At 40.2% G+C, this 10,729-nt stretch overlaps 1 protein-coding gene across 8 annotated transcripts in view; it reads left to right on the top strand.

The window, feature by feature from the left end:
• The first annotated feature begins 2,930 nt into the window (after positions 1-2,930).
• Positions 2,931-10,729, top strand: part of NUP133 (nucleoporin 133) — a 35,749-nt gene continuing 27,950 nt past the window's right edge. For all 8 annotated transcript variants that reach the window (XR_015258040.1, XR_015258041.1, XR_015258043.1 and 5 more), the window contains exons 1-5: positions 2,931-3,148; positions 5,712-5,830; positions 6,643-6,746; positions 7,823-7,930; positions 10,085-10,216. Coding sequence is in view for 3 of the 8 variants with exons in the window: in XM_086743759.1 (XP_086599885.1) it covers positions 2,964-3,148; positions 5,712-5,830; positions 6,643-6,746; positions 7,823-7,930; positions 10,085-10,216 (648 nt within the window). In the remaining 5 variants the exon portion in view is untranslated. The remainder of the gene's footprint in view (positions 3,149-5,711; positions 5,831-6,642; positions 6,747-7,822; positions 7,931-10,084; positions 10,217-10,729) is intronic.

Here is a 10,729-nt window from a genome sequence, read left to right as displayed (position 1 = left end):
ATCTGCATGCATTCCCTTTTCTATTTTCCCACTTCTTTAGTTTCACTTCCCTTCTAAGATGACATCCAAAATATCACACTTACATATATGTAAGTTTTTGCTCTTTTTTAAGGCATATCTAAGGGTTTTTTTTGTTATTTAACATTTCATTCATAGAAATCCCAGGTTTTGCCTACCTACCTTCTTAGGAATGACTGGTAAACTACCTCTCAAGGTCAACTAGTAGAATAATAGCATAACATTAATTTGAATAACTGCTGCTGGGTACGTTGGCAGTAAAGCGTAGGCTTCATGTTTCTGATTTAAGAATCTCTTCCGTAGAATCTCTCTAGACTTTCTAGATATCTAGAAGATGCAGAACCCCACAAGATAATTTTTAAAAGCTAGAAACTTTCCAGGTCACATTAAAACTCATCTGTGCTGGGAAAACTTGTGGCTGGAAAACTTATTTATTGGCAATAGGTGAGATACCTAGTGTTGGGCAACCTTAAAATGTTTATCTAATATGCCATTAATGGCACTTCGTGGAACATTGTGAAAATGCTAAAGAGATCCCTGTGAGGAGGAATTTCTTCTTCTGAAGAAAATGGTACTGATACGCATCTTTGTTTAAACATCTGCATAGCCCCATAAGGCACATTCAGTTAACCAATTCATGAGAATTTTGTTTGCTCTGCAGATGATGGAGTTTGCTGCTATCCCTTCAAACTAATTTTCTGTCAAAATAGGTAGGCAGCTATTTGCGGTTAGTCTACCCAAGCAGTATTTTCTACACTGTTTTTCAATCCATCTATCAATAAATAAAAAAACAGAAGTAAAAAGATTACAAATCTCATATATTTTGAAGTTGTAGCTCTAATGTAAGTCCACTATTTCCATTCTCTTAGTTCAAGTCCTCACTAGGTCATTATTGTCAAAATTGCCCGCTGCACATTCACCTTTTCATGTGAAAAACAAATACCACATCAGTCCCTGTTCAAGAACTGGTTAAGTTCTAACATGTTAGCATAACTATTTCTGTGTCGAAAATGAGATTTAAAGGCTGAGTTGTATCCTCTTTCCTGAAGATGGAGCTCTTAAAACAGAGCTGTCAGAGCAAAAGGCGCAGAGTCATTCCCGGAGCAAGTGTAGCAAATTGTATACAGCATTCAATCAGCAAAAAACGACTGCTCACATGGCATCATCTTAAATATTTTAGAAATAAGATGTGAAGGGGAGCTTTCAGTTTTTAAAATAATGTGAAAGTCACTGTTCATGGATGTTGGGAAATGTGGATGGCAGCTTGAATTTTACTCAGTTTTTTCCCATTTCCGTGTTTCTTTTTGCATCTTCTGGTTTGTTTTTGTTTGTTTCTCTTGATGACACAACAGTAACAGGATGATTTAGCATCGCTGCATGCAGTATAATCGAGAAGGCTCTATATAGAAAGATACTACATTAAGGTAACAGTATAGTGAAGCTCCACTAAATGTTTGTATTTCCCTTTTCCCATAAAATCAAAGCGAAAGGAGATGGAGTGAAGTTAAAAGGCAAAGTACTGAAACAGTCAGAGAGGTGCTTCATTCTTCAGTACTGCCAGATGACACGTCTCAGGTTTTATCTCTGCATTCCAGGTTCAGTCATATTGGATCACAGTTCACACAGGAAACATAGCTGCCATAACTCTTTTTAGTAAAAAAACATATTTTTGTTAAGTGATGGAAACTTTTGGAATATTCTATTTTTAGTTAATTTTATCTTAATTACTTAGCTCTGTTGATAATATACCTACAACTCCACTTCTTCCTCAAGTAGATGGTACATACGTACCTTCTGAAAGCTTTTTCATACAGACTAATATATTTTTTTCTTTCAATGAGTAAATTTAGCTCCCCTTTAACAGTAAAATCTAATTCTATACCATTGTATAGTTGTAGTGTGTGATGGTTACATAGCATAGATGTGAAACGTTTGCAGCAGGTTAAGGGAGGTGATTCTGCCCCTCTACTCCGCTCTTGTGAGACCCCACCTGGAGTACTGCATCCAGCTCTGGAGCCACCAACATAAGAAGGACGAGTTGGAAAGGGTCCAGAGGAGGCCATGAAGATGATCAGAGGGCTGGAGCAGCTCTCCTATGAGCACAAGCTGAGAGAGTTGGGGCTGTTCAGCCTGGAGAAGAGGAGGCTCCAGGGAGACCTCACAGCAGCCTTCCAGTACCTAAAGAGGGCCTACAGGAAAGATGGGGAGAAACTCTTCAGTAGGGTCTGTTGTGACAGGACAAGGGGTAATGGTTTCAAAATAGAGGGAGGTCGATTTAGATTAGATATTAGGAAAAAGTTTTTTACAATGAGGGTTGTAGAACACTGGAACAGGTTGCCCAGAGAGGTGGTGGAGGCCCCATTCCTGGAAACATTCAAGGCCAGGTTGGACAGGGCTCTGAGCAACCTGATCTGGTTGGAGATGTCCCTGCTCCTTGCAGGGGTGTTGGACTAGATGACCTTTGAAGGTCCCTTCCAACCCAAACCATTCTATGATTCTACAGAATGTATTTTGGGTTTTTTTTATTTTTATTAGAAATCTGGGGACAAGCACAGGCTATTTTAAAGATGAGGCAACTCTATCAGTGGAATATTTGTCCTTCCCAAAGTGCCAAACAGTGGTGTGCAGTGGTCCTTCAATGGCAATTTTTTGTGCTTATCCAGCCGCCTTTCTGTGCTTGAGTCAGAGCCAGAACTGCATGAATCCAATAGTTCCCAAATCCAGCCTTGCGATTCCCTCTGGGGGCATCCCGAAGGACCGAGCGCGCCCCGCCTTCACTAGGCCCCCCGTTTTCCCCAGGGGGAGCGGAGAAGGCGCCCCGCGGCCTGAGAGGGCCGGGCCGCCGCGGGGTCTCCCATGCTCCGCCGCAGGGGCTGCGCCGCGCCGCCGAGTGACGCAGTCAGCCGGCGCCCGGCGGGAGCGGTGCGGCCTCTCTCCCCCCAGCCATGTTCCCGTCGGCTCCCGCCTCCCCGCGGACCCCCGGCGGCTCGGCCCGCAGGAACCTCGGCAGCGCCGTCCCCAGCCCCCTCTCCCGCCCGGGCGGCAGGAAGAACCTGGCGGTCGTGGCGGCAGCCAGCTCCCCGGTGCTGTTCTCCCCGGTGGCGCGGAGGAGCGGCTCCCTCTCCGCCCGGTGAGTCCCGGGCCTCGGTGAGAGGAGGGTTACAGCATTGCTGCCTTATGAATGCAGTATTACTGCTTGGTTTTCTGCAGGGATGTATTATAAGATATTCTCTGCCCTGGTGAGACCCCACCTGCAGTACTGCGTCCAGCTCTGGAGCCCCCAACATAAGAAGGACATGGACCAGTTGGAGCGGGTCCAGAGGAGGGCCACAAGAATGATTAGAGGGCTGGAGCACCTCTCCTATGAGGACAGGCTGAGAGAGTTGGGGCTGTTCAGCCTGGAGAAGAGAAGGCTCCAGGGAGACCTTATTGCAGCCTTCCAGTGCCTAAAGAGGGCCTACAGGAAAGATGGGGAGAGGCTGTTCAGTAGGGTCTGTTGTGACAGGCCTAGGGGTAGTGGTTTCAAAATAGAGGAGGGTAGATTTAGATTAGATATAAGGAAAAAATTTTTTAATATCAGGATGGTGAAGCACTGGAACAGGTTGCCCAGAGGTAGTTGATGCCCCATCCCTGGAAACATTCAAGGCCAGGCTGGATGAGGCTCTGAGCAACCTGATCTGGTTGGAGATGTCCCAGCTCCTTGCAGGGGTGTTGGACTAGATGACCTTTGAAGGTCCCTTCCAACCCAAACCATTCGATGATTCTGTATCTCTAATCATCCTTACATCTCTTTCCAGCAGTTTTTCTACAATATCCTTTGGAGATGTGCAGGTGCTAGGTAATCCTAGTACTTGAGAAGCTGATGTGCTGCGGAGAGTTGGCATAGTGTTTTCTGTTTTGCCTTTTATCCTGTATTTAATAACTTGGATATTCTGTTTGCTGTCTGGCTGTCCTCAATAATACTCTACTGTCAAGACACTGTCACTTTGGTAGTTGGTTGGGTTTTTTTGGTGACTGTGCTCAGAGTGTAGACACCAGTACTGATTTGTAGAACGGGACCTTCACTTCTCCTGCTGGAAACTTGCCTGCAGAGTATGGATTAGCATTTCTTCTCTCTGTATTATTTTTGCTTTTATGCAGGGTTTGGTATACGGTGAGACTTTTCCTCATGTAGATGGATTTCTTTAGGAATCTTTGATATGGGATCTTTTTGACAGATTTTGGAAAATTTAAGTACTTACTATTGTCTGGGTTGTATTTACTGACTTGTTTTTCAGAAAATTCAGATGGAACTGCTAGGCAAAGCATGACTTCTGTATGAAAAGAAAAGAGAAAAAAGTCTGTGTTACTAATCTATGTTTACTCATTTTACTCATTTACTCTGCTACAGGAGTGGTAAGGCTTTATTAGTCTGTAGTTTCTCAGGTGCTCTCAGATTTTTTGAAGGATATTTGACATGATCTCATAGAAACAAATTATGACTGAACAGTTTTTAGATTCTTTTCTACTTTTAGTGTGCAGTACCGCTTTTAATGTACAATACAACATGTACGTTTTGATTATCTCTTATTAGTATTTGAATTCAAGGGTTCCTCAGATGTATAGGAAGAATATGAAAAGAGTAATAACTTCTGCATTTAAAAAAAATAAAATACATCATTAAAAATTTAGGCATTTCCATATACTTTTTTTTCTTTTTCTTTGTTTTTTTTTTTTCCCCTCTCCTTCTCCCCCCGCCCCCCACCTTTCCTTCTTCTCCCTTCCGTGTGAGTCAGAACTGAGAGTTAACATGAGCCCCAGATCAATTTCAGGGCTTCAGAATCACTTTTCTCAGGAGCAGCTCTTTGGTGTTGAGATAAACAAGATTGCCCATTTTCAGTTCTGGGGAACTTCTGCTCAGGTCTGTTTAATATAGTATTTTTTGGGACTGGGTGCTGGAATTGTCTTCTAGCCATGTGTCATCTTTTGATATTTCACGCTGAGAAGGTCAGTGATGTTGTTGTGCTTATGAGGAGGAATAAAAAGAGGGCAGTATCTTCTAAAACCAGGGAAATTTTACCCACTTAATCATGTTCAAAAGACAAGACAGACCTGTGCAGTTGCAGATAGAAGGTGGGAAAGGATGCAAAGCAGCTTTTATAAATTGTATTGAGAAGCAAATAATGACTGAAACAGATAAGAACTGCAGTTTCCACAGCAAAACAAGGACAGTAGGAGTGCTAGCTGATCTGAGCTGCCAGGGATGTTCCAAGTGTTGCGCGGTGTGTACTGCCTAGCAGTGTCGGACTGGGGATGGAAATAGGCCTGTCAGTCAGGGAAGAACCTCTGTTGAGCTTCTCCTGGTATTGTGGGTAGCTTTATGCTATAGATAACCAGAACGTTGAGAAGTTGAACAGTGGTTTTGTTACTGGAGGAGAGGCTGGGGGAGGAGTGCGTATTCAAAATCAGTTCTTTTAAAAAAATAAAATAATTTGACGACAGCTAACAACTTAGAAGGAGGCCACCAAAATACTGCTTTAGATGGTGCTCCCAGAGGGAGCAGGTTTTGTTTTACAGAAACCCATTTTGTTTTACATAAACCCATTTTGTCACATCTGTTTCTAAACAGATGCTCATGAAGTAAATGTCTGTTGAAACTGATAGAGAAAATGAAAAAAATAACTGCAATTTTTTTTTTTTTTTTTTAATTTAAGAGGAACTCCTACAAGAGTTATCCAGCATCCCTCAGCAAGTGAGACTATTAACTATGATGTCAAGGCTTTTGGATCCTCTCTGCCTGTTAAGGTTATGGAAGCCCTGAAAAAGGCTGATGGTAAGAACCGATTTTATCTGTTATTTTTCTCCTGAAAATTGTCAGGTGAGAGGAGTATTAACATGTTGTTGATGCCATTTAAATGCTGACCTTACAGTGGAAACTGAAATGTTTGTGCCTTAGTTAGAATGTAACTTGGCGACTATAACTGTAATGACACCCGTGTGGGTATAAATGCATGTAAATATCCTTCAGGTGCTGTCTTAACCAATTTAACATAAAATCTAAGGTTATAAACAAAGCCAGCCAATAGTAGTTTTTTAGTAAATTTTGCTTGTTGGTTCTTTCTCACCTTTTTCACTTATTTTGATTCTGTTGTGTCCTAGACTGGATGCTCTATTTTTTTTTTTTTTTATTTATTTTAGTCCACATTTATTAGCACTTTTAAAAGCCCCGGTGATACAAACCTTTCCCTGAGTTCAAGAAATTGGTCTTCTAAGCAGTTTTTCGCTAGGTTAGGTTTTCTTTTTATAGTAGATATAAGAGGAACCCAAAATTCGTATCTTAAAAATAATCTTAAAAATTGCTGAGCAATTTACAAAGCTATTATAATCTGCTGTAAATTGATGGAAATAGCTTCTAGGATTGTCTTGCTTTTCACTCTCAAAAGTTAAGCTTTTGTCAAATGGATTTTTAAACCATATGTAGTCATTTGATGTCTTAATAAAATGCATGGAAATTCTAACATGGAATTTAATTTAATAGAAAATGCATTTCTTATTTTCATATGAGAATGAAAGTTTATTTGTTTTAACGTTGCTTTGCAGTGTTTTAAAAACCTTGTTGCTTTTTAAAAATTACTTTTTATGCAGCTGATGACCAGCTGAGCGTTCAAGTGGATGAAAGTGGATGGGCCTGGCTAGTCCATAAAGAGAGGCTGATTATTTGGAAGATTGGTCAGTCTGCAGTAGCTAAGGTAACTGAAAGATCAGAAAAAATCACTTGTATATTTTATACTAGTTGAACAAGCTTTTCAGTTGTATTTTTTAAAGCAAGAGTTTGTTTTTAAATTGGAGTTTATGTCGTTCCACTCAAAAGCAATGGGCTTGATATGAAGTCATGCTAACAACAGTAACTGAAACTCAAGCTTTTGAGGGAGCTCAATGTTTTTTCTATTCCTCTCCTCATTTTTGTGACCTTAACACTAAGGTTAATTCTTTACATTTTAATAAGTGTCTCTCTTATGTTAGACAGTCTTGATAAAGCTTGTTTTAGTATTTAAAACCTAGTCGACATGTTACAGGTTGGTTTAGATTATTCTGGGACTGATTTTCAACTTGTCCAAAAAAAAAAAAAATTGTTTCAGTTGTGCTGAGCATATGTTTCATCTAGGTTTCTTATATCAATAATTTTTTTTTTTTTTCCCCTCTAGGCAATGTTTCTTTCAGCGTAATTTCAGTGAATAGCAAGTATGGTCTGAGGAACTCTGTGGCTGCAAAATCAATATCTTTCAATTAGTGCAGCAAATGTTAATTATACAGATTCTGCACTTACAGTGGAGTGTCAGGTCTACACATTCTAGTACTTGTAGAGATTTTTCAAGGGATTAAAATTTTTCTGATTGTTTAACTTTGCAAGGGGAGGGGAGAGGAGGGAGGAGTGCTTCCCCTCTCCACTCTGTTAGTACATAGTGAGCTTCCTCAAACACTTGTAGTTTAGTTTTGGTTTCCTGCCTTGTTAGCATATTGTTTTAAGGAATGGTCAAGTAAATGCACCTCCAGAAGAAGTAGTAGTGTTGTAAGAAACACTCAGAAATAACAAAAGAAAAACAATGATATTTGAAATGTACAAGTAGGTGATTTTTAGCTGTTTGCTGGTTGCGACAACCTTGCTGAGAAAATGTCTTGTGACATTCTTTTGGTTCCCTTACACAGTATCTGGGCTAGTTGAAAATTCATTTTTATCAGGGTCAAAAAAGTGTAGTGACTTTGTGGTAGAGGAATAAGTTCTTCCAGTCTCATATTTATAATGGCATCTGTTTCTTTCTTACAGTTATCTCTGTGCAAGGAACTGCAGCTGCCGCCCAGTGACTTCCAGTGGAGTTCTAGTTTAGCAGCTATATCTTGTCTCAGTTCCTCAGGTGAAGCACCTTCCCTCCAGGTGATCAACTTTTAAAATTTAGTGTTCAAAAGTACTTCTAGAATAACTTTGGATATATTATATTTTCTCAAGTTCTTATTTGAAAACTGCATGTGGTGTTGTACTATCTATTCAAAAGCTCAGGATTGATAGTTTGCAATAAATGTTTGAAATAAACAAAATTCTGCTAGCCTGTTCAAATTACACCACTTACATGTTGTAGGATCAGATTAGATAATAGTTTTCCTGAGGATGGCTTGACATGCTTTCGTAACAAACAAAAATACAGTAACCTTATAAGTATTGTGTTAGCAAACACCAGAGCAATCAAATATTCAGTCTAAGCAAGAGCAATTTAAATGTGTTCTGTCTGAAAAGGTTGTTTCAGCAGTGTTTTAATTCTGAGTACACATGGGTGAAAAGCAAACAGCAGCACCTTCCCTTGGCTGGTCTTTTTAAGGAAGCTGACACTGGGAGGACAGATTATTTGGGTTTTTTTGACTGATTACTTTTCTAAATGCCTTTTCTTAACATACTGTGCTAGGGGATGAGGTTTGAAGATCAGTTAAGTGTTGTGGAAGTATGTTAATATGTCTGTTGCTATCATTCATAAAGAAAAGAAGCTCTTATTTTCAGCTTGGGTGTAGTTAACTCTTAATGTATGTGGTGCTCTAATAATGGACCAGTTGGAGAGGGTCCAGAGAAAGGCCATGAAGACTGTAAGAGAGCTGGAGCACCTCTTCTATGAGGACAGGCTGAGAGAGTTGGGACTGTCCAGCCTGGAGAAGAGGAGGCTCCAGGGAGACCTGATAGCAGCCTTCCATTGCCTAAAAGGGGCCTACAAGAAAGATGGGGAGAGACTCTTCAGTAGGGTCTGTTGTGACAGGCCTAGGGGTAATGGTTTTAAAATAGAGGGAGGTAGATTTATATTAGATATTAGGAAAAAATTTTTTACACTGAGGGTGGTAGAACACTGGCACAGGTTGCCCAGGGAGGTGGTGGATGCCCCATCCCTGGAAACATTCAAGGCCAGGCTGGATGGGGCTCTGAGCAACCTGATCTGGTTGGAGATGTCCTTGCTTCTTGCAGGGGGGTTGGACTAGATGACCTTTAAAGGTCCCTTCCAACCCTAAGCATTCTATGATTCTATGAAAAGAAGCACAGAATATGTAATAGGATCTTTTCTTTTGACTTACTGTGTTACACTTCTCGATGCTGAAAAGCAATCTTAATATCTTATGATTTGCTAATGAAACTCTAAATGCTCCATCACTTATTCATACATAAGCAAGTTTAAGAGGAATTAATACACCTAAACCAAGATTATTTTTTTTTAATTTAATCTTTCTTCAGCTTGAGAGCTATGCATGCATGCTATGATTTTAGAATGAGATAGAAATATTAATGGTGGAAAATACTTCACTCAAATGAAAACTCTTAGGTAATGGGGAGGAATCACAAAGGACAATGTGGTGGTTTTTAAATTGTTATGATGTTAATTAGCCAACTACTTTCATTTGTGAAGATCTGTGTCTAGTCACAAATCAGTCAGAAAACTCCCAAGGAGCTCAGTAACAGCTCTTGACTACGGTTCTTATATTGTTCTGTGATTTTTCAACAACCAGTAGATTAGGTACAATGCTTTCTGTCTGAATCTCTACTTGAAGACAGTCTCTTGCTTCATGCTTTGAATTTGGTATCTGGGTGATTTCCTGAGTCAGAAGTCTTACTATAGGCACACTGTGGGCTTATGTCTTTATGAAAAGCAGAGCCACTATGTGATTTGATATTTCTCTTGATGGTCCTAGAGCAGTTTCTTTGTTAAATTACAGTCTGCCTTTCAAATCTTAAATCTGGCATCTGGAACTCTCCACGGGCTCTTTTCTGTCTAGCAACTGTAAGTTGTGTTTACATTTCAGTAGCAGATTCTGAATTATCAGGAACAAGAACCAGTAGAGAGTATTATTGTTAGCAAAACAAGTAAGTATAACATTCCCTGCACATATTAAATGATGCTACAGAATCATTTTGCTGTTACTCAGTTCTAGGCTTGTCAGTGTGCATCCATATGTATTTACTACTTTCTTGTGCGTTAGTCAGCCACAATCTTGATACGTAAAATAATATGTTTTAGCTAAAGCTGCAGTCTAATTATTATTATCTTCTCACTTTAAGTCTCTGGCAATAATGGTTGCTACCAGCGAAGGTTCTGTGCGCTACTGGCCCAATCTTGCACATGAAGGTTCCTATACAGAGACTTTTACAGACTTTGGGGGCTCTCTGTGCAGTTTCCTGACAGCAGTAAAGGTACAGTACAATAATTTGTATAAAAATACTGCATTAATTTCTAACCTTTGAAAAACCAGGCTCCACATTTTCAGTCCTTAATCTCCAGTAAATGTCAGAAAGCAAACTATCGGGCATTCTGAGGAGTGATTTTGGAGGCTCTTGATGAGTGTAAGGATCTTGAGTGTCAGAGATGACTGGTGCTCATAAATGCTAACCTTAAAGTCAGGGCAGCATGCAGGATACAACCACAAGGTTAACAGGACTGGTTTGGTACCTCAGCCTGTGGGGAGTGTCTGTATTACTACTGTGATTGCTTCCGGTGGTAGAAACCCTGCTATCACAGAAGTCAAAAACAACTGCTTCGTCTGAATTCACAGTGTATATAACGCAACGTCTTATGGTGCAGCTCACTAGTGGCTGCATTTGAGAGATTTTTGTATGAAAGTAATGAGAAACTGTATTATGAACTGTTCTTAGAAATTGTTTTCTGCTGTTGATGTGCCTAAATGGGAGAGACTCCAAATGGAATAT

The sequence above is a fragment of the Chlamydotis macqueenii genome, chromosome 3 (assembly GCF_036417535.1).
Source record: "Chlamydotis macqueenii isolate bChlMac1 chromosome 3, bChlMac1.mat, whole genome shotgun sequence".
Classification (NCBI taxonomy): domain Eukaryota; kingdom Metazoa; phylum Chordata; class Aves; order Otidiformes; family Otididae; genus Chlamydotis; species Chlamydotis macqueenii.
This window is presented reverse-complemented; position numbering and strand designations above follow the sequence as displayed.